Here is a 23,883-nt window from a genome sequence, read left to right on the forward strand (position 1 = left end):
AAGTTTATGAGTGTGCTTAGGGAGTTACAAACAACCCAACTGTAGGATCACGACACATTTGTGAAGCCCTGTCCTTCATGACTGACTAAAACTAGTGCAGAAACATGAGCTGCTTCTTGATGAGGGTGTTACTAACGTTCCTCAAGAAGACAAACTGCCAGTCCCACATAAACAAGCAGAAATTTTTGCTAAATAAGTCTTCCTCAGTTATGAACAACCTCACTAGCTGTTATTCCTTCTTGAATTTGGCAGGAGCACGGAACGGCAGTCACAAGGTCCCCCTTCAGCTATATTTTTACTACACACGTTTATGTTTCTCTTAATCTAAGTTTGTAACTTCACAAAAGACTCCAATGATTACAGATACTTGTGGCTAATAATTTATTAGTCATGAATAAGAGATATCTATGAAAATCTGTGCAAGCTGTACTGTTGGCCACAATCAATCCACTGCAAGACCGTACAGAAGTAAATAGAAAGGCTCACTAATGAGTTCATTCATCACTCTCCAAAAGACCCCGAGGTTAATACTGTGGAACTGCTTTTCTTCACCTGCTTCTTTTCATGCTGTATCCTGTATGAATCCATCCTCTCATCTTTCTCCTTCAGTACAAAGGTGAATCCTAGATATAGCTCTCAGGAACCTCTCCAAGTGCCTTCCTGTCACGGGTTAGGGCTGGGCTGGCCACTAACGACTGACAGATGCTCTCTGTTAACTCCTCCCCCTCCCCAAACAGGGAAGGGAGGGAGAATAAGGGGGAGAGACACTTATGGATTGGAAAAGAAAACTCAAACAGCTTTAATGAAACAATAACAATAAAAAGACAAGATAAATAATAAGAAAACGACAAACTACATACAAATGTAGAGGAAAGCAGCACCCAACCCAGCCCCTCTGATGACGACATGTCACCACTGACGCTGCAGGGCTGGCACTGGGGCAGTCCCAGGCTGGACTGGGCAGCAGACGGGAACGAGATGCAGGAGCTGGATGCAGGAATGCAGAGATCGCGATCGCAGACAGAAGAACGGACCAAGTCCTCCTTGGATCTCGGCCGTCGAAGAAGAGAGCTTAACCCTCGTGATCCCTCAGCTTTATACTGAATATGACGTTATGGGATGGAATACTTAGTTGGTCAGTTTTGGGTCGCCTGCCTGGCTCGCTCCTCCCTGCAGGTGTGACCTTCACTTCGTTATGGCCCCTTTTCACTTCCAGCACCTCACCATGGGGTACAGAATTTAGCAGTGACCGTGGTTGCTATAGGAGCAAGTATAAACAAGAGCCTTTCTGCATCCCATTCCTTGGTGTTTGCTATAAACATCCAGCAATGTCACTGCTAGACGAAGACACGGTCTGGAAAAACATGCTGTTGATTGCAGAAAGTGCAGTTACTTAGAAGAGACTTAACTGAAGAATAAAGTCACTGAACAGAATTAATTCTGGTTTAGCTCAAACCAGGGCACTTGCAAAGAGAAGCTAGATTAAACCAGCTATGAGAATTTCAACAAAACACAGAAATACAAGTTAATACAAAAAAATCAGTACTATACCCTGAGGATACCACAACGATTATACTTCAAATCCAGTAGACCTATTGCACAACGGGGATTACACCAGCGATAGCTTACATTGTGACTGCTGCACATCCCCTGGGCTGAGGATAACTCTGTGCACCTCTGTTGGTGTCGGTGCTCTGTCATTAAATCTGTTTTCACTTCTACCCACGGGTCTGCTCTCCTTTTCCTGATCCCCCTTCCCAACTGGTGAGGGGTTGTTGGGTCATAGAGCAACTGGTGTAGTTTAGCCCTGGATAGGGGCTGAATGTAGAAAATGCAGAGGTCGAAGACAGCACTGGCTGCAATGCACTGGTGGAAAACTAACCAAAAAGAGAGCTATCATCTAAAGAAGGAAAGACGGTGAATGTTAATTAATTAATCTAGATCAATTAGTCTATTCAGACCATTACCCTATCAAGTTCTTTGACCCTATTTTTGCCAAGCTTCCTGAGTCTACGTTATTTTCCTCTTGTTCTGTGTACTGAGTTCCCAGTGCTCGATCTGGAAGCCTAACTGTAGTAGAAGCACTGATTTTTCTATTTTGTCCTGAATTTGTGGCTAGAAAGAAAGTTCCACAGGATCCATATAATAAATCTGAAATACTACAGATATAAATTACACTTTTTCCCAATGTTTTTAGTGTTTCTTGAAGGAAGGAGGAGGTTAGGAGGATTAAAAGCTCTGTGCTACCATGAGAATGAGATTTTGCAGTTCTTTTATCCTACGAGACTCCACAATAGGTATTTTTTACATTGTACTTAAAGAGGAGACCTTTATACCAAAAATAAAGAAAGTCCCTGAACAACAGCAACAAAAAAATCTACTTGGGCACAGGGTAAACACTGATATTTTGGTGAAGGAATTAAAATAACTAAAGAATAATTTAGAGCACTCGGTAGTAATGAGACATCAGAAGCCAATAAAGAGCATCTTGGAGCAACAGGAACTATTTTTCTCTGACAACTTTTCCAACTTTATTGGTCTGACGCCTCATATATGGCAGCAATTAGAATCAGGGGTCTCCAGGAAAATTGCTACTAGATTATGAGCAGTATCATGCTACACCTAATCCTGAAAGTTGAATGGCATAAACTATTCCAGGTAAAGGTTCATTGGGGCAGAGAACTCTGTGAAATGTTGAGTTTTCCTCCAGTAAAGCCAATTTCACACAGCACTAGGCTCTCAATACTGTTCCCACTTTATAATCCAAATCTAGCAGCCTCTCCCCACTGCTGGGAAATGTTTTGGTATGTTTACAACGCTTAAGAAGTACCATTGTGACTGATTAAACTTAAACTGTGCCAAAATAAATAAAATCTGGTAATTGATAGTGCTTTTTTTTTTTTTTTTCTAATCAGCTTCTGAAAGGAAATTAAGGTTTCTTATGCAAAACAAATGAAGACTGTTTCTACGTCTTCCCATTTCTCCTTCCTTACTAACGTGTAAATCTCTTGATCCACTCCTAAAAGAGAGTGGTTTAAGTTTCTACACCGAGTAGGTGACTACAACCCTCATGAAAATGGGCAGCTGGAAGGAGGAGAGCCAATAGGCATTTCAGAAATCCAGAATTTGTTGACTGGGGTTGGAATCAGCCAAACGGCCGCAGGAGCAGGCATCGAGCACCCCGGCTGGCCACAGCACGTGCTTCTGGTGGATGTCACGAGGTGATGGAAAACTTGGGCTTACTTTGCTTGGCAGAGGTAGGGGACAACGTTAAACTCTGTAGGCAATGAAGTGTTAGTAATTCCACTACTCACAAAATAACTTGCTTTTCCTGTGTTTATTTATGTACTTAATAGTTCAAAACTGTTGGGGAGGTTTTTACTTAAATGTGAATATTTATTACTAACTTACAGCAAACAGAAAATAGCTCCTGGAATAAGTGGGCTTTAATGGGCTACTTTTAGAATCACAGAAAAAGTAATTTCTAACGGTGAGCGGAGAATTGCATTAGAAAAGGAAAAAGTTATTTTCCCAGAAACTAATTCTCCATCTCTTTGCCTCCCTGCAGAGCTTCTGACTGTGACCTTTCCCACACCTCCTCTTCCCTAGTTCCTTGCAACAATCTTAACAGAGAGAGACTCTGGCTGATCCTACCGTTTGACATGCAAATCATTTGAGAGAAATACTACATTTGAGAGAAAAAAAAAGAGAATTTTTTTTGTGCAGCAAGTTTATTTGGTGGTTATTATGATTATTATTACAACTGTTATTACTCTTATAGCTGCTTCATGCTATTTAAGAGCTAAATAAATAGTAAAATAATTTCTAGGGAGATGGAATAGCTGGAGACGGACTGAAAAAATATTCAGCATTGCCTATTAATTTTTTTTTTAAATTATTACAACATTTCTTAGGTGGCTTTAGTGTCAATACATAAGGATTGTCTAGCTGCTTAAACAGAACCCTGGAATTCTTCTATACGCTGCAATTTCCTTTCTTCATTCCGAAACGCTGAGATTTGCTGCGAAGCTACCACTGTCTCTCCCTAATGTTCCAATACAATCACCCTCATTACCAAAACCTGAAGATTTGACACAACTGCCAAACTTCCAAGTAGTTGCTTGGGATTTACAAACACAGCTCTTGTTGACTTTAACAAGATTAGTGAGACTCTACTGCATGCAAAGCTTTGGAAATTTAGGTGGAACTGTTAAACATTAATGACTACAATGGTTAGACTCAAACAAATTAAAACAGTTGAACTAATAATACCGTAATGTCTCACCAGAATTTTATGATAGTTTCTCAAAAAATAAAGAATAATTCATCAAGGAATTTTACTTTGTCCTTCCGTCAAATCTTCCTTTTTGAAGTCTCCTGTCAGCCATGACAACTAATTCCCCCAGCAGCACTGTTTGCTGTGTTGGTGCTGTAGAGCTGGGTAAGCTCTTTGTTGTTTTCTGTTTTTCATAGATAATTACAAGTATTTTAGAACTCTTATAAGCTATTAAGTATTTGGCATTAGGGTATTATAGTCAGTTCCAGAATATATATCATAAAATCACAGAATGGTTTGGGTGGGAAGGGACCTTAAAGATCCTCTAGTTCCACCCCCCTGCCCTGGGCAGGGACACCTCCCAGCAGACCAGGTCGCTCCCAGCCCCATCCAGCCTGGCCTTGAGCCCTGCCAGGGAGGGGGCAGCCACGGCTGCTCTGGGCAACCCGTGCCAGTGCCTCACCGCCCTCACAGGGAAGGATTTCTTCCCAATATCTCACGTAAATCTCCCCTCTCTGAGTTTGAAACCATTACCCCTTGTCCTATCACTGCCCTCCTTGATCCAGAGTCCCTCCCCACCTCTCCTGCAGCCCCTCTCAGCACTGAAGACCACCCTAAGGTCTCCCCAGAGCCTTCTCTTCTCCAGGCTGAACAACCCCACCTCCCTCAGCCTGTCCTCACAGGGGAGCTGCTCCAGCCCCCTCAGCATCTTTGTGGCCCTCCTTGACACAAAAAAAGCTCTCCACATATATTTTTCTAATTCACCTACTTTTAAAGTAGCTGACTTCCCTCCTCCTCCTCTTCTGTATTTGTCATTTAAATAAATAAACAAAGTATTGCTTCTGGACTTACATTTTCTGTCAGTATTCATCTTGAGACTAGTTTTTACAGATATGTTAAAGGCTCCTCAAAGATCTAACCTAAAAGTGCTGCTGTGGTTTGGTAAGAGCTTTGGTAGCAGGATGCTCTAACTTGTGCAGAGGGATAGCTACAAAACTGTCGGTTTAGCTCCACAGCAGTCACTCAACAAAGGAGTTTGGATATAAACTACAGCTTTCCCCTCTGTGTTGGTTTCATTCTGACATTTACTTCTATTTGTACTTCTCACTGATTAAATTATTTCCCAAATCACCTGGGTTTTTTCCATCATTCCTTATAGTTAAGCACTACTACTAAATTGGTTTTGCTCAATTTATGTATTACATGCAGAAAAATGTGTTACCACAGAAGTACACGCCTCAGAATGTGACAACCTGCAAACATATAATTTCCTGTGCTAAAGTGGGTTCCAAAACTGTGAAACGTTCCTTTTCTTTTTTTTTTCTTGCTAGGCAGCTAATTTTGGTCTGTTTCTGGTCTGCCCTGGTCAGTTCCTAAAGCAATTCCTGAGCATTTTGCTCACAGTAAGAGAAATGCTTTATTTTATAAAAAAATAAGTCTATATTTTTAAGTTCAAAGTTGGCCCTCTTGGCCTAATTAAGTGGTTATTCAAAATGTTCCGAGGACAAGGCAAACCTGCGCTAACAGCACTGGCGAAATTGCACTGAAGACAAAGCAACTGTGCTTTAATTTGGTTAGAAACGTAGGTGGAAAGAATAGCTTGACTATAGATTTTAATGCAAGCTCTGATCTCGAAGTAAAATTTCCATATGTTTCCATGCAATTCATCTAATTTGGGTTAATCAAACGTGTTTAAAATGAATAAAGATTGCCGTCCTTTTGACAGCGTAAAGGCGCCTAAATTGCTGGGCACCACCGGGCTCTTTCAGTCACTCCTCACCCCGTTTTTAGACTGCTCAGTCCTTCTCTGCTGCGCTTCACGTCAGAAGGATGTTCTTGGTTATAAACTGCGAACCAGGAGACTCTGAGGGGCTTCGGCGCCTCTGGACCTTTCCCGCCGACCCTGAGCAGCGCACCGATTGCTGGGGATCGGGGTTTGGCTTCACCAAATAACATGTCCACAAATGTTATTCCCGATATCAGAATGGAAATTAGTAAAGATAATTCTTTTCACTCATTCCACTGACCTTGGAGGTATTTAGTAGAGCAGCAGGTTTTACTATTTTAAGCCAACTAATATTTTTCTTGAGCCACGCAGAACTGCATAAGCGTGTAGTGAACTGAATGGTGTTAATGCACACACAGCACAACTGACCCAGGCAGACTCTGATCACAGCGTACTCATGTAGTCAAGTAACAAATACCAATAAGTGCTGGAGACCAAAAAGAACCAAAATCTTTGAGTAAATTGACTTATAACCGTTGGTTACGTTTTAGTGCAACGACTATTTATTTACGCAATTATTTTTGTGACCTATTTTGTGTTGAATCACGTTTACAACAACGCATCTCTGACAATTTTGTAAGCTTGAGTGCTAAGGTTATCTTGGTTCTCGTTTTCTTATGCGTGGTATAAAAAGGAGTGCTTTAAAATACCAAAAGAAATTCTCAGAAGTTAAAGTTCTATATTCCTTTAAGCCAGTGTTCTTCAGTTTATCAGGAAGAGGTATACCTCAAAGCACTGCTTAATTAAAATTCAGTACATGGTTCCTTGGGGTTTCACTTAAAGGGGTAAAAACTCACCAAGCAGCTTTCCGTTTTTTCCATTTCTCTCACAAAGAGAAAGCGTCATTGAAAAAAAATTTATCGGTTTTATTCCTTCCCTACCTTGGCAGCCACAGGAGCTGGAAAGCAAGGCCTTGAGCCCGGCCAGGTATCCAACAGCGCTTCTTATCCTGCAGTTTCCTTCTTAGTTCCCCCTTTTAACAGTGGATAAGGGCAAAGACTATCTGCAGGCAGTTACCAAGATTTGGGATTTCTTGCAGTGACTTTGGGTTAAGGCACATGAGGCTAAAGGAAAAACAATCAACTCCCCGTTGGACACTTGACAAATGATCCTCTGCTTTTCCCACAATTTATTAGCTACTCCAGTTTATACCCATTAGAAGGTACGGATGCTACAAGAAGTGTTTTGACTCTCTTTCTTAGCCAGAAGACTTTTATACAACTTCATACCCAAGCACCGTGGGGTTTTTTTTAATTTTTCTGCCATAGTAACCGCAGTGCTCTAGAACGTAACAGTGCTCGGAAGGAAAATGAAGTTCTTGTCAGTGCCTGAACATTTTGTGCTGAACTACAGATAACAGGTTTTGTTTTCCTCCCAGAAGGACTTGCTCAGGTTAGGAAATACCACCGCACAGGAGAAGCGAGTCTGTAAGAATTTTGGAGGTAGATATTCATGGAGCCCTTGGTATGGGACGATGGCTGTACGGTCAGATACCTCTGGCTAACAAAAGGTTTGCTCTTATTTGACCTTCCATTTTATTAGGTCAATTCTGTACGTTTATTTTACGAAGCATACAACTTTGGGTTCCCTCGTTAATACCACCACCAGTAGTCGTGCTGTCTGTTAGATCTTGGTTGTCTGGTAATTCTGAAACTGCTTAAAATCAAGTACAAAACATTAAAATATTTACTGGTTTCTTCTTTTTCTTTTTTTTTTTCCCCTTCCTTTCACCACGCTGGTCTGTACAGAAATCGATCAAACGTATCTTTCCTGCTCTTTTTATCCCCAGTGTGGCTGCATTGCTGCGTTTCGGGTTGAGGTGATTTCACAAAGGTTTATCAGTCCCAGCGTTAGAAATAAATTGGACCAACTTGGTGTTTTCAGCTCTCGGAGTTCAAAAGTGAGAATTATAACCAGCTATGCTGGGAACCAGAGATGCGGCGAGCTCTAAGCTTTTCTTCGGGCAGAGGAAGCTACACTCGTGCTTGTCAAGGAGATTAACGAGAAATCTGATTGAGTCTGGAAGACCACTGCTGCAGTGGATTACAAGTTTGATCTTCTCTTTTTTTTTTCAGGGATAAACAACCTCAAGGGCTAGGACACTGGCACAGAAAAGCAGATAATATCGCCGGCTGTGAAGAAAAAGTGCGGCCATACGGCAGGCCCAAGAAATGAAAGTGAAGCAATCCATTCAGGTAAAAGTGTGGTTACGTACTGCTGTACAGAATCGTCACTTTTGGGGTTGTATTTATAGATTAACATGTACCCTTTCTCCAGCTCCTCTCTATCTTATTTATGCAGACTGCATGTTCTTTGGGAAAGGCCAACCCAGTACTCGGCGTACGCACTGGGTCCTGGAGTTACCGTAGTGCAAATGTTTAAAATCGAGTCTTTGAATAATCAGATTAGAATAAACACAGGGATAAAGCTTTGCAGCTGCTGGTGGAGGGCGGAATTTCTAAAACTGCAGAGTACCCCACGTAATAAGGAGGGAAATTCAGGAGAAGTCTTCAGCTGACGAGATGTATCCTCTAACTCCTTGATCTCATGGACCACAAGAGCATTCAGAGAATTCTCAATAAAAAAAGGGTATAAAAAATAGAGATTCTCATAACTGGTCGTTTCCCTCTAGACTGTATGTGTCACTGTTTCCCAAACGGGCAACATCTCTGAATAGAAAAACAAAAAACTGACGAACCAAAACAAAAAAACCCGAAAAACCCAGATAATGATAAGCAATATTTCAAAATCCTCCTTTGGAATATTTTATTATATTCAAAAGCGATCACAAGACGAATAATCATATATACTATATGTACTTATTAGCAAACATAGGGCTACCTCCCTCCCCTGGAATTGCCCACAACAAGTAAATCACAGTAGCAGCCCAACGCATTAATGTCAGCGATCGCACATCTGCACTAAATGCCGCTTTCTCACTTCTCGGTGAATGCTTTCCAAGTAAGATCAAGGAAAGGATGCTGATGGTTTTCACTCTATCCTAAAGCAAGATGATCACTGAATCAGATAAACTATTAATCTGTTTAAAGCTCGTTACTCCTATTTTGCCAAGGCTGAGATGCTTTGCAGCGAAAAGCAGCCAGGACGCTTCCTGCCAAGAACCAGACATCTCATGCATGTTTCATAAATACGTTTCCACTGAAAACACAAGGATTAAGCAAACAGGAGCTCAGTTTGCAAAAGCTTCCACTAATGATTTTTTAAATAACTCCAAAAGAAATCTTGGCCCCATTTACATCAGCTAAATTCTCATTGCTTTCAGTACGTCCAAGGTTTTACCTCTCATTTTTAGCCGCAAAGAAAACCCTTTCAATTTTAAATGAGGGTAACAGTAACTCACCCAAGTGCACTGAATACGACGATGTCTATTTTTATTAAGCTTGTTGAACTTCTAAATACCTGAATATGTGCCTTACGTGTTTACTACTAAGTAAAATCTCCTTAAGTTTGGGTAGATATATTAAACCAAGGTTATGCCTGCATTAAGTGTAAATATTAACTGAAAAAAACCCAGTATTTCATAATAAAGCCCTGCATCAGCAACCTAACAGCACCAGGCACCAAAATTTTGCGTGAAACAGATCAGTTCTCAAGGAAGCCCCTTGTACAGCGAGACAAAAGCTACTTCAACAAAATAGCAACGTTATATTTAAAGGGGTGTTGATAGAAAGTCCTCCTTTCCGTAGAAAATCATAAACTTCATGCAAGAACGGAGAAAATAAATATCAATGCCAGCAAGGTTTGCTCCTCAAGCGTGCTGGGAGACCAACATGGAATATTAAAACACGCTAAGAAATATATTGCCTGACGTGGATCGTGAGCGTAGTCGCTACCAGAGCACCTCACACCCCAGGGAACCCGGTGGGGAGAAGCTAAAGAGAAATTTTCCTTCCCAGGCAGCGAAACCGTAAGAACTGCTCACAAACAGCCCCTGGGTGACGGCAGCAGCTGCCACCGCTGTGCCATGGCACAGATGTGAGGGCAGCTGGGAGGGCTCGGAGGGCTGGCACAGGACACCAGCGGGTGGCCCGCTTCCAGCCCCAGAGCTCAGCCCCAGAAATCCCGCCGGCCGCGCGCCCAGCGAGGCTGCCGGGCGGGGAAGAGCTGCCATCCCCGTGCAGACGGAGCTGCGGAGGGACACACCACGCTCAGGTGGGAGAGAAAGGCGTGTGCCACGTCAGCGCCGCGGTGTGCCACGTCAGCGCCGCGGTGTGCGACGTCAGCGCTAGGGTGTGTCACGTCAGCGCCAGGGTGTGCCACGTCAGTGTCATGGTGTGCCACATCAGCGCCATGATGTGCCACGTCAGCGCCGTGGTGTGCCACGTCAGCGCCGCGGTGTGCGACGTCAGCGCCAGGGTGTGCCATGTCAGCGCCAGGGTGTGCCACGTCAGTGCCAGGGTGTGCCACGTCAGCGCCGCGGTGTGCCACGTCAGCGCCAGGGTGTGCCACGTCAGTGTCATGGTGTGCCACGTCAGCGCCGTTGTGTGCCACGTCAGCACCAAGGTGTGCCACGTCAGCGCCGCAGTGTGCCACGTCAGTGTCATGATGTGCCACGTCAGCGCCGCGGTGTGCCACGTCAGCGCCAGGCACCGAAATACACATGTATTTCATGTGTGTATTCTGTATATATATATATATATATATATAAGGCATATATTATGTGTGCATATACGTGCACACTACAGCAGGGAGTATTTTATACTCACAGCTGTACAAAAACCACTTCGCATTTGTAACGCGCGTCCTCTTCGTATTTGCCCAGGTGCAAACACGAAAGAATTCCCACAGCTCTTTTTTTTTTTTTTCTCTTCCAATCAAAAACCCGCCATAGAAGCAGCCTAAATCCTTCAGTCTCGCCCTTTAAAACCATCGAGCGCGTTCTAGACTGCGCAAATTTCGCAAGGCAGAGGGCAGTGCTGCACAGCAATAATGGAGAGAGCTCCTAACGAGGAGCTTGGGGCGTACTTGAAAGAGAACCGTATGGTCCCTTAGCTGAAGGTGGTAGCCAGAACATCCAAGCAGCCCCCTCACCAGAAATCAGAAGTTAATTTTTCTTCTCTGTTGGAATTTGCATGTGCTAATTAGTCCTAAGGAAATTAATATAGTTAAGATTGCTTAAAAAAGGCTTAGGAAACAGAGATAAAATCCAAAATAGTATGTTCTACAGATTTAATGTTGTTGAGTCCAAGATTTACGTGAAAACTGACCTTGCCAAAGGTAAATGTTTGCACACACAAAGTAGTAAATATACAAAGTACCTCTAAAGTCATTTCTGGCACCTTGGGTTGGTGAAGCAGCTTTTGTGAACCATCTCTAACCAACTGAAAATCCAATTCTGAAGGGAAATGTTGGTCTCATTCAAAGCAATCCCAAAACTTTGACTACAGGGACATGAAAATATCACCCTGGATGTTCCTTCCTTCCTCCCTTACCCTCAAATAGTCCATAGGCTCTGAGTGCAACGCCTGCCATAGCTGACGGGGAACTCTCTTTTAATTTCAACAGGTTTTGCATGAGTCCTTGTACAATATGACACAGAACTGGTTAGAAGTAAGTGCCTCACATCTGAATCTACAAAGATCTCGACTTGGTCTTTCATCAGAAAACAAAACAACACAGAATACAAACACCTTTGTGTCCTTACAGATGCACTTTGAAGTCAAATATATGTTTTATTATATTTTTTGTGTACGTGGCTCTAACTGTTTTTTGGTTTTAAGGTACCAAATCACACACTCGTACAATCTTGAAACAGCTAATAATCTCCTAGCTGTTTAATGGGAATTCCTTTTTCCATCTATCGTTGTGGCCAGGATATGATATCCCTTCTTTTTCAGCGAGGTCAGGCTTCCACCGATGATCCTCAGTTTGCTGGCAGGTATTTTTGTGTCACGGCAGTTTCCTATGGCAACATGTACCTACAAAGTTTTACTTGGATCACTTGACTTTCCTGCTTACTCAGAAAGCTGGTGTCACAGCTGTAATGAGATGTTGATGGGAAAAGGTGCTATTTCTTTTCAACACAAAAGTACCCAGGGATTCTAGCACGTCAGGAAACAGCCTAACGGAAGGAAAGCTCCTGATGAGCAGAAGATATACGAGTGAAGAGGATTTCTCAGGCGAGTAAGCAGAAACCTTGTCTATCTGGCTGAGGAAAGGATGAGAGAATGAAGACTGAAGACAAGAAAAATGGAGAACGTAGGCAACATATCTATACGCATTTGTATACTGCTGTCACTGAGCTTTTTTCATTTTCAATAAGCGCAACATACAAACAAGCAAAAAAAATCCATCCAATTTTCCATGTCAAAATTCATGTACAAAAACATTTCCCTGTGACAATCATTTGTAATGGAGGAATTCATTACGCTCCCGCTGCACATTTTGCATCCCCTGCTTTCCGATGCCTGAGCGAGTAGGCCACTTGTTTTTCTGTCGCCCCGTTCTCCTCGCTTTGGATGTAACAGATCTCTTCCTGGGGTCTCAAAAAAGCTCATTCGTCTTTCCCATAAAAGCTCTCTGTAAGGACCAAGAAACACAGCAAACTACCTCCAAGCAGAATCTCAGACACGCTCCTGGGCCTGTTTATTTTGCGTTCGATGTGCACGCAGGCAGGTAATGGAATATTAAGCTCCGTCCAGAAGAGCTCTGCCATTTCTGAACCATACTGTTTGAGCTCCACGAGCCGGCGAACGCAGCTACGTGACTCATTTGACTGCTGGGACGAGCACCCAGGCTTCAGGATGAGGAGGTCTGTTGCTAGGTACAATATAAATCATACGCCTGACCGCTGCGTGCTGTGGTGGAAATACTCCTTTGGCAAGGTACTCCAAATTTGAGGATCCCATTTTAATTTCGTCCATTGTCCTCACTTCATTACCAGCTCAAGCTCAGGTTATTAAATTGTAGAGTTTGTAAAAACTCGGCTCATCTTTACTCCAGCTGATTTGATTTGATAAGGGAAACGGGCACGGCTTGAGTCATCTTTTTTATCCTCACCACGTAAATACCACATGGCACGCTCGATCACCCTTAAACACGCGGCCGTTGTAGCCTGGGCCATTAGTCAGCTCCTGCCCTTGTTCCCCCTCTGCCAGGGATTGACCAAAGGAAACAACTCCCAGGGCCCTGGGTAAAGAGCAGGTCGGGTGGTGGTTCTTCTCTACCTGTCCACCCATCCATGCAAAAGAGTTCTTCCACATGTGGATGTTGTGCCACCAGCATAAAACTGCTCCTGGAAATTGTCTCTGTCCTTATTTTGGGGAGAGAGGTGTTCAGCTGCTTACTTCGTTACAGAGGAAGGGACGGGTCCCTTCTCTGGAGCTGCGCAACCATTTGCTGAACGGCTCTTTCCAGCGATGCAGGCGTGTCACTGTCAGACGTAAAAATAAACTTAGATTTAAGATGGAAGATCTTCTGAAACCCTTTTCCCATTTGAAGGTGTAAGTTTTGTTCAGGTACAATACTGTAGGGTGAGCTATAAAATACTATGATCTTAAACGAATATAAACAGTTACGGACACTGAAATGATTAAGAGAAAGCAGGTCAAATTAAAATACCTGCGGTTCAGACATGATTCATACATACATTTTACATTATTCGAATGTTTTAGAAATCAGTTAATGTTTCAAGAGTGCTGTTATGAGGCTCTGTAGAATGCAAGAACGTTGTTTTCAGAATTAATCATTGACTTGTCTTTATTTCTAATTCGCACCATTGCACTCATACTACCTGGTCATTAGTGGTCTAAATTCAGAGCAGGGTGCGTCAGACCTTCTTCTGTGGTTCCGCTGCTTCTGCTTTATCCTGACTGGCATTTTAAACCCCTCGGACTAGCACGCTTCTGTTTGTACTCTCAGCTCAAGTCTCCCCGCATCCTAACAGGCCGAGCAGTCGCCGTGTGCCTAAGGAACAACTTCTGCCTTTGTCAGCGACGTGTAGGACTGGATGGGCACAAGCAGAGAAAGCTGCTGCGCCGACACCGAGAACTGGCTGTAGTTGATGGAAGAACTGATGCAGCTCCATCTGCCTATTCCGTCACCTGTAAATTACTGCTTTTTTTCTGGAATAACTCCTGAGCTTACCTGGGCTTTTATAAAGGGGAGGGAACGAGATGATTTGCACGTGCAGAAAACTGCTTCGGTGATCGCTGGTCATTTTAAGCACCTTGTCTCTATTGCAGAGATGAATTTTCCTCCCCTAAGCTTCCAAAACGCTAGGAAGTTGAATCTGTTTGACAAATCATGAAGATAAGAACAACATCTGAAGCAAATTATCCCCTTAACACGCTATCAAAATCCCGTAGACGACCATGAGATGTAAGTGGTACTAGAGTAGGAAGTTTGAAACGGCGATGAAATTCCGTTTTCTGCCTGTTGATAACGAGTTCTGCTATTTTGCTGCTCTCAGTCTAGCAAAAGGAAAAAGAAAAAAAAAAAAAAAGAAAGAAGAAAAAGACGTTATCAGTACGGAGGAGATCTTATTAGATTCAATCCTACTTTTAAACAGCTGGAGCCAAAACCTTCATTCAGACACACTGGTGCCACCCCATTAAATTCCAGCGGTGGCACCACCGGCAGAGACAGAATGGCACTCAGATTTTTCACCATTAAGTAATCTGTTTTCATTACCTTCTCAGCAGTTTGTTTCATTTGCCTGCAGTAGGGAAACTAAAATTAGAAAACATTTCATGTTCATAGTTAGTTTGCTTCCAATGTGAAAAAAACAAGTCCATAAATCTGCCTGTTGGGTTATGCCTTGTGCAGCCCTGCTAAAAAAGTTGTCTTTACATTAGAGTGATGAGTCGTAAATGGCGCAGCGCATTGTTTTGTCCAAAGTAATTCAAATTAATGACCCTAGAAATATTATTTGAGGTGTCTAAGTTACAAAGCATTGCCAACAGTCATGAATATTACCGGCAGAGTTCCTGTTTCTCCTTGGTAATGCATGCGTTGCCACGTGTTAATAAACTGTTTTCTGATCCTCTTCAGGACTTGCTGTCTCTTGCAGGAGTTCCACACGCCAGTCTTGTATCGGTTCTAACGTCAAACGAGCGTCAGGTAAGTGCTGATAGCAAACTACCGAAAGGTTGAACGCGTTGCTCTCGCCTGGACTGGCATGCTGAAGTTCTCATTTCACATTACCTGACGTAACACTGACACTGGCTGTCAAGAAAACAGAAAAAATCGAGCAAGTCGAAGTGTGGTGATCTCACAGACTCTTCAGCTGGTAACGGTGAGAATGCCGTTAGCTTAGAAAGTCTAAAAATTAGTTTTTAGTTTCATTTACATGAAACGTCAAAAAAAGGAGGCGAGAAGAAAACGTTGAATACTTTCCTAGTTTAGATAGATGTCACTCTGGATGCTAAAACCAGATTCGCTTCTCAAGAACGGAAGGGGGGTGTACTTATTTGCATTGTACTGGTTCGTGTCATTCTTCCTAAGCAAGTGTTAAGCCTTACCAACCATAGAGAATAGTACTGTGAAATGGTTAAAAAAAAAAAAAAAAAGTTCATCCAAGCCGGATGGCACCAGGATTAACGCCCGTTTGGGAAACATGCCGTCACAGTGGTATCCGGAGACACTCTTAAGAAGCTTAGAGATCAGAGGAGGAGATGAAACGATTTGAGCTTCATAGGAACTTCTCATGACTCACTACTGATGCCAAGACCCCCTCTAAGGAGAAGGGGATGGATCATGAAAGCATGAAGTCAACCAACTTCTGGATCTCAAAAAAGAGGAGTGGAGAGCAAACTTTTCTATGAAGTAATATGAAAAAACCTGCTATGGCCATGATGCAAGTGAACAGCTATTTTTTGGAGTTCTCATAGACCCGCTGTGCGTCGCTTTGTCCTGGAGAAAGGGTTTTCTAGCTCCTACAGTAGCTTTCATGGTAAGGCTGGCCAATGAGTAGAAACAATAACTTTGCGTGCACAATTTTGTTGAATAACTCATTTTCTGTTCTAAATACGTTTTTAAAATTCCCATCATAACTTTTCAGCCTTTCTTTCTGACAAAGTATTACAGTCCAATCAGCACTGAACATACATTTGCGTAGTTTTAAAGGTCATTCAACAGTCACCCACCAAACTATCTTCAAAGGTAAAGCAGAGCTTGAAAACAGACCTGAAACGTGTTCCCTCAGATGACATTTGGCTAGAAATCCTACGCAAAATTCAAATTATTCTTTTAAAATCAGGCACAGCCCTCTAATTCCTTAGAGGCAGTTAGTGTTTTATACTCACGAGGAACCTTCCTTTACCGCAGGCAAAGGAGATAAATCCTACTTACTGGCTCTACTAAATACAACCAAACGCTGCATGGAGGCCGTGTTCCCGCGCCAAAACCATGGACACCTGTAATTCTTTCTGTCCCAGGTGGGCAGAAGGAATTTCAGCTCGGATCACCCCGCTGTGTTTCAGGATCCCCGACCGGGAGGCGCGGGCCAGCGGCGTTAACAGAAACCCGACGGTGGCGGGCACGGCGCTGTGCTGCCAAAATGAGAGACGGATCTCCGGTACGTGGCTGGTGAACAAGACGCAGGCCAGGGCTACGCCGGTCGGTCCAAAAACATCTCCTGCAAACAGGAACGTGGCAGCTGTGCCCACGTTGTTGACGAAAGGTCGCAGTCAGGACAAACTTATCTACACAACCGCAGAGAAGCCGACACTTCTTCATGGCAGCGCTGGGGAGCACGGGGGGTGGCTCCACCTGACGGGCTTCAAAGTTACACCAAACAATTCAGCATTTTATATCCTTTTTCTGCAAAGTCGTGGTCTTTAATATGTTTTAACATCAGCACGCATGTTATGCCTGCTATTAATTTTGACATTTACAACGATTGGTCCACCTATTAACTAACTTCATTAATATTCCTATACTAACATAATCATTGGTGATCTTACTGATCAAGATCTCTGTAATGCAAATTAGGATGGGGAGGAGGTGAGGGTCTTCACCTTAACATTCCTTAGTTTCTCTGGTTTCATCCCGTAAGATGAGAAGACACGTCAAGAATGGGCACTTTCCCTCCCTGTCCCTGTCTCCTTGCCTCCCTGTTCTGTTCTGGACAATTTCACAATTAGCTGCAGCTTTAGCTTTGACCTTCTTTGCAAGGCAGCAGCTGTTGTTTCTGAGCATCAGCGAGGTTTTGGGTGTTTCTTACTACAATGTAAATAATATCATCAGTACATAGCGTTAGTTATTCCTTAAAGCAATCAAGTCACCCATTAAAAGCGATTAGTTATCAATGAAAGTAATTATCTATTCAAAATGCAAACTCGATTATAACAACGTTAGCCGAAACAGAAGATGGCAGAACATCAGAGACCGCGCGACAGCTGCTCAAGCAAAATTACGCGCCACGGTGTTGACGAAGGACCTCGGTTTTCCTGTTCACGATGGGATTTAGTTGCTTCAGAAAAGGTAAATTTAGTGGGATTTGGAATCCTAGAAATCCAAACTGCAAATTTCTTCATGCTGTTTGCAGGGAATACCAACCATCCTCGGCTTCATGAAGAAGACAGAGGTAGAAGATGGCTTTGAAGCGGCAGCAGCTTTAAAGGAGATGGTTGAGCGCTTTAACTCAGAACATTGCCAAGCTGTGAGAACGGTTCTTCCAGAAACAGCAAACTGCGACAACACAAAGAAATGTACTGGATACTGGGAGACCACTGCTGCCAAGCAGCTGTAAACTGGGCCAGGCACGTGCTTTGGTTTTGCATCGAATAAATGGTTCTTCTGTCCCTACGGAAAAACCACAGTGGTAAAAGGTAAGCAGGAATTCAAGGCCTGGCAGGACTGGAATTTTAAGAATAAAAACAATACATGAAGTAACAACAAAAAAAAAAAAGGAAACAAGGACTAATAAAGTGCATTTGTATGTTTAAAAAAAAACCCAGCAAAGCAGCATAAAAAACCCCAGACTGCTGAGGGAATAGTAACAGATCACAGATCTGAATTACTGGGATAGATCTATCGACCCATAAGTTAATCATAAAATATCAAAAATGGGGGAACTGTGGGATTTGAAGAACACACATTGCCATACGACCAATAAAGTTGGTGAATTTCCACGCTTCTGTGAGCCAAAGCTGAAGATTGAAGGAAGTGCTTCATTTCTGCCCACAGAATAATCGCAGACACACTTGGTAAGTGGCCTGAAGTCTCTACAGTTGCGAGGGTTCAACAGTAAGAAACATCTGCCGTGAGAAATTAGTCCCTTGGAACCAAAAAGTAGCACAGTTTGTTCACATGAAAATCACATGCTAGCGGTTGAGATGCCAAGTCACACAAAACATGCAGCATTCTCCATTTGACACAGGGGTTTTTTTTTTAGAAATTGGGCAATATTTTTCAATTACTGACTATTTCAAGAATTAAAGCTTGAGAAAAAATTCTTACGATGCCTGTTGAACTTTGGCAGGTGATGGCGACTGTCTGCTACTGTTTACAATCGGGGAGAAGCATAACCCCAAAAGGAGAAAGCGTGCCCTCAGGATAACGGCCTTCAGAATGAAACATGACGGGTTTTAACTGAAAGACTTTAGAAGTTTTGTGTATTTTCAGCAGCAAGGATGCTGCTATGAGGGAAGAGGAAGTAGCATCGACTGAATTGCCTTTTTGTTTCCTAGTCAATCCCTATTTAAAGCTCTAAATAGCTTAAGCACTTGTTAAATATATTTTAAAATACGTCAAGGGCAGACGATTATTTTAAGTGCCTTTATTAGGAAAAAACAGGAGCCTACATCTTCTCCAGCCGTGACCGAAAGGAACAGCCTTGTCTCGCGAAGAATCAGGTTCCCTTCTTGGATATTGCTCTTTCTTCAACCCCCTGAAGACCGTGTAGCGTCAGCAAAACCCCAAAGGACGGCCAACTAGCAAGGTAGGAGCACACTTCCCATTTTTAAACAGCACACGTTTAAAACCAAAAAGTGTTGCAACAGAACATCCTAAAAATATTTGGATATATATCCCCAAGGATGCTGACAGACTTCGTCCACCCCTGTGAACACCACCCGTGACACTCATTTTCTTCCTCAGACTCCGTGAGAGCTTCTCAACCAGGCAAGTGGAAACCGCAAGTAACCCCATTTTGGTGTGTAATGGAAATATCCGAACTGCTACCGAATAAACCCCAGCAACTGACCTGTTAAGGTTTTCCCATATAAATAGGAAGTCTGAATATTTATTTTGCAATTACCACAGAATAGTTTTTCTTCTCCACTAAAAGTTCTTGCCACCCAGTTTCTTTGAATTTATCGTTAATGATTTGTAACATCTCCATTCTCAGAGTCCACTGGGCTGCGCTGTACCGAGACAGGAACAGCTGGGCTCTGTCAGGGAGTCCCGAATTACACCCCTTATCCACGGAAATACCACATGTTCACAGAAAAGCACAGAGAGGAACAACCTACTGTAAGCTACAGACTCACAAAGGCATTTTCTTTTTGTCTTTCCCAGAGCAAGGTTCAGCCAAGTGCTGAAATACGAGAGTTTCCCCTGGTTGAAAGGGATTTTTGTTCTTACATGAAAATGTAATTATTTCTGGAATTCTGTACCCTGTTCTTACCCTGTGCTTCCCTCCCTTAAGAGCTCGATCCACAGGAATACTTGAATATGTTCCCAGAATTTTACTTTTTAAGGATTTAAGATTGTCTTCTTGTTTATTAACAAACTGCTTAGGACTTAAAGAAACGAAACCTTTCACAGAGAGTTTGGCCTTTTTTGTTGTTTCCTTCCCTCCAGCAACACATGGCAACATCTGCTGCCTCCCTGCTGGATGATGCCTTGTCAGCACTGACTTGTCCACTACCAAACTTCTTAAAGAGGCAAGCAGAAAAATTCAGGTGCAATTAAACCAGCTAAATACATACATAAACACGTGCTTTCAAGCTCTTGCAGCCGCACGAACACGCAATTATTTCTCTGAAGTCAACAGATTACCAAGCCCATCAAGACAACTTCGCTTCCTCGTGGAGGAAGCACGAGCTGGCTTTTGCTCACGACCTGCCCGGTCCCACCCCGCCGCAGAGGGGACGCTCTCCCTTTGCAAAGGCGGAGTAACGAGCAGACGCTTCACGTTTCAGACTTTTATTAAGCCTCATCAAAACACTTTCAAACCCACGACCGAGTGCAGCGTGAGGCGAGGTTGGCGATTTCCTGGATGATTAAGCATGACAAGTGTGCGGACGGCTTCCGGAAGACCTTTCTGTGCAGCTCATGGAGACGAGCGTGTTGTTCAGAAGTCGGGACGGTCCTTTTTCAGTCTGTTGTAGTCTACGTTAACCGAGTAGAACTAGGAAAAAGAGGGGAAAAAAAACGAGTGAGGAGCTGGACTATCTGTTTTCCACAGTATTTACTAAAAAACCTCACGTCAGGAAACTGAAATCACGGTTTGAGTCTGTACACTAAACAATAATAAATAAACAAACAAACCTTGGAAGAGCAGGAGCTTTTTCATACTACCTTCCTTCTGCACACAGTGTTAGAAGCTCTGCATTTAAAATGAGGCAGTGCTCATATCTACGACTAGAGAAACCCACCGTATCTCTTCTTTCACCCCCAGAATTAAAAGCCTATTCTCAGGAAGCTCTCACAGGACTGCCGAGTTTATCCTTTTTGCCCCAAATCTACGTGCTGCCACAGACCGAAGGCATCGCCCAGCAGCAGCAAGCACGGTGTGGGTGAGCAGAGAGCGGCACAGGGAACACCCGGCGCGGCGCCGCCGGAGCCAAGCGCGGTTTAAGCAGCCGCACCTAAGGCTGTCAGGTACGGAAGGAATGCAAGGACGGATCCTTCCACGCTTCCAGTTTGTGTTAATAAAGCTGGATCCTCCTACAAGCAATTCAAAACTGTCCAAATAGTCGGTAAAGTCGTTGTCCTCCGTGACTAAAAGCACATTCCGGCATCCCAGCCTGACCTGACATCAAGCGATAGTTTGTCTCAAAACCAAAAAACTAGTAAAAATATTTCTCTATTAGCCTGATTATTTTTAGTTATGCCCAAGCTGAATTTAACTTCCTCAGAGGAACCAAACCAGCCTGCAGCACATCCCAGTTACAGCTCTGGGCAGCTCCTCCAGTAACGATTGGGTCTTCAGCTCTTTGGGAAGGCTGGGGGAGCCGACATAAGTTTAGGAAAGAAAAAACTTTAATCAAAAGCTAAAACTTGTTATATCAGAACTTTTTACTACACAGTCATCCTCAATTTAGAGGATCTCCTTCTCCATTTCCTACAGTGGGGATTTGGAAAAAAAAAACCCCAACAACCAATCCCCAACGCTCCACCCCCCCAAAGATGGTAAACCCTGCGTTGTGCCTGCAGGCTCTGACACGAGGGGAATGTCACACAAGGCAGCACTCTTCACAAGAATTTGTGCTGCACTGTGCTGAATTCCCCTCTTTCAGATACTTAAGAAACAGCAACATTCCAGAAGCAGCAATGAAAACAAAGCCTTAGGTTCTTCCTGGACTTTTAAGGGAACCACCACAGACTTTATTTTGGAGCATGGGGTGGGTTTTTTTTGCTTATTTCAGTGATTGGAACAGGGAGCTCTGGTACTGAAGAGACACTAGCTTTGAAAACAGCAGGTTTGCTTTCTTAGTAGCTTGAGGACAATCCTAAAATATTCTTAACAGGAATCTACTAAAATCCCACTTTAGTAAAACATGATAAAAACATGATTTGCGTAAACTACCAAGTGTTTTACACATCTTTGCAGGTTCCTTGTTAGTGCAATGAAATAACTTGAATATTACTCAAAGAACCCTTCTATTACAGCCAATGTTACTCACAATTGTTTTGTTTCCAAACAACCAGCTGTAGAACTGAATTAGTGTTGACATTAAACACAGGCATTTTCCTGCTTTGCCTCTCATGAGTCAAGGCCAACAGTTTAGAGCTTAGAAAGCTTTAGTTCAGAACTCAGAGGAGGTTTTGTCCTTCTCCCCGTGGTTTATTTCTGAGTACTATGAGCTAGCACGTTCTTCCTCTCACAGACAATGTTTCTTTTTCCTGCAGTGCAACATGCATGCCTGCTTCCACAGGGACTCCTTGCACCCCGTTACCAACCAACTCCAGAAAAGTTTTAAATCTCAAACTCAGCCCTCTCCTCCCTGAGCTCCAGGGACAAATGTTGCACAGCAGAGGAAATCCATCACTCATTCAGCTACTTCCCAATATACTCAAACATCCTAAAGCAGCAGGCTACACCTTTGATATGATGTTTCCTAAAAATCTGTATTTATCATTTTACCTTGTACTGGTCGCTGGGAGACAGTTTGTTCCAAGGTTCTGGATTATTCTTCTTGTCCCAGCTATATGAACAGAAATGCAAGATATGAGACCACATTAAGAGAATCACACTGCCTTCAAAATAAGTAAAATTCATACATGTACTGTGGTTATCAGGCCATGGAGAGTCAAGTATCCAAATAACTCTCCCCAGAAAAAGCCACATTCCTCCGTCAGCAGGCTCCAAATACCATGTGATAAACACACAAACCTCCAATTCAAGGAAATCTCCATGTGCTTCACGTCAATGATACTGCAGCAAGACATTAAGGCCTCCAGGAACACAAAAACCGAGGCAGCAAAGCTTCCTTTGACATATGCCGCCAGAGGACCGGGCGCTGTGAATTATTTCATACGTACCAGACATCAGGGTTGAACACTGCCAAACGCATGAGGTACAAGGCTGCACCAACGCCTCCAGATCCAATGATCAAAAACAGAGGGATCAACTACAACAAGAAAAAAAACCCAGACAACTAAGTATCATACCACAACGAAAAATCGTATTATCGCACGGCGTTTCTGACAGCAGCAGCGACAAGCCAAAGACCAGGCTCACACACTTCCAGCCGTAAGGCACGGCCCTCCGAAACCCTGACATAAGCTCCCCGTGTGCAGGATATCCCTGGGGTCTGAGGGGAACGAGCAGCGATGAAGGAGGAGATGTGAAAAACCCGCTGCTACAGGCAGAACCACCAAACCTCCCACAGCAGCACGTTGCTGAGAAACAAACATCAGTCCCTCCGCTGCCCAAAACAGCCCCTACCATCTGTACCCCCCATCACAAAGCACGAAAACGGGAGGGAGGGGGGCGTGTGGAGGCACGGAGATAAGCGAGAAGGATGCCAGAGTCCCCTTGAGCCGCGCTGCGGCTGCCGCACCGGGAAGGCCCGCCCTGAGGACAGCAAAAAAACAGGGACACGACCGCGTCTCGCCGATCGGCCCCGGCCCACCTGAGGGGCCGGATGTCCAGAGGGAAAGGGGACGGAAGAGCGATGGGGACCGGCGGGGCCAAGGGGCACCGACGCCGGTGAAGACACCGACCGGGGCCGGGGTCGCCGGCCGGGAAGGGGCCGGGGCCGGGGTCGCCGGCCGGGAAGGGGCCGGGGCCGGGGCGCCGCAACTCCCCCGCACCGCCGGGTACTCACGCTGGGGTGCTTCTTGGCGTGGCTGACCATAACGCGAAACATGGCGGTGGCGGTGGTGGCGGCGGCAGCCGAAGGTCTGTCTCTCTCTCCCCGGCTCCGCTGCCCGTCCTCCCCCTTCAGCCACCGAGGCCCAATGTCACCCGAGGCCCCCGGCGCGGCAGGTGCCCGCCGCCGCGGCCCGGATGTAGCAGCTCCGGCGTTCGCCTGTTCGCTCTCCGCTACCGCCGCTTTCCCCTCCTCCGCCTTCCCCGGTCTCCGCGGGACCGACACCGCCGAGAGCCCACCGGGCTTTGCGGCTCTTGCTTGAGCGCGGCCGGCGGCTCGCAGCGCCGCCCGGGGAGCAGGCACCTGCCGGGGCA

The 23,883-nt window shown here is 44.2% G+C and overlaps 1 protein-coding gene across 1 annotated transcript; it reads right to left on the reverse strand.

Moving 5' to 3' along the window:
• Positions 1–20,158: 20,158 nt before the first annotated feature.
• COXFA4 (cytochrome c oxidase associated subunit FA4) lies at positions 20,159–23,624 on the reverse strand. Its single transcript, XM_086468254.1, has 4 exons — positions 23,525–23,624; positions 22,737–22,825; positions 22,339–22,399; positions 20,159–20,379 (listed from the first exon to the last, which is right to left on the reverse strand). Exons 1-4 carry the CDS (start codon positions 23,564–23,566, stop codon positions 20,323–20,325), a joined length of 249 nt encoding a protein of 82 aa, XP_086324380.1. The 5' UTR covers positions 23,567–23,624; the 3' UTR covers positions 20,159–20,322.
• Positions 23,625–23,883: the final 259 nt, after the last annotated feature.

The sequence above is a fragment of the Leptosomus discolor genome, chromosome 7 (genome assembly GCF_034619465.1).
Source record: "Leptosomus discolor isolate bLepDis1 chromosome 7, bLepDis1.hap2, whole genome shotgun sequence".
Taxonomy (NCBI): domain Eukaryota; kingdom Metazoa; phylum Chordata; class Aves; order Leptosomiformes; family Leptosomidae; genus Leptosomus; species Leptosomus discolor.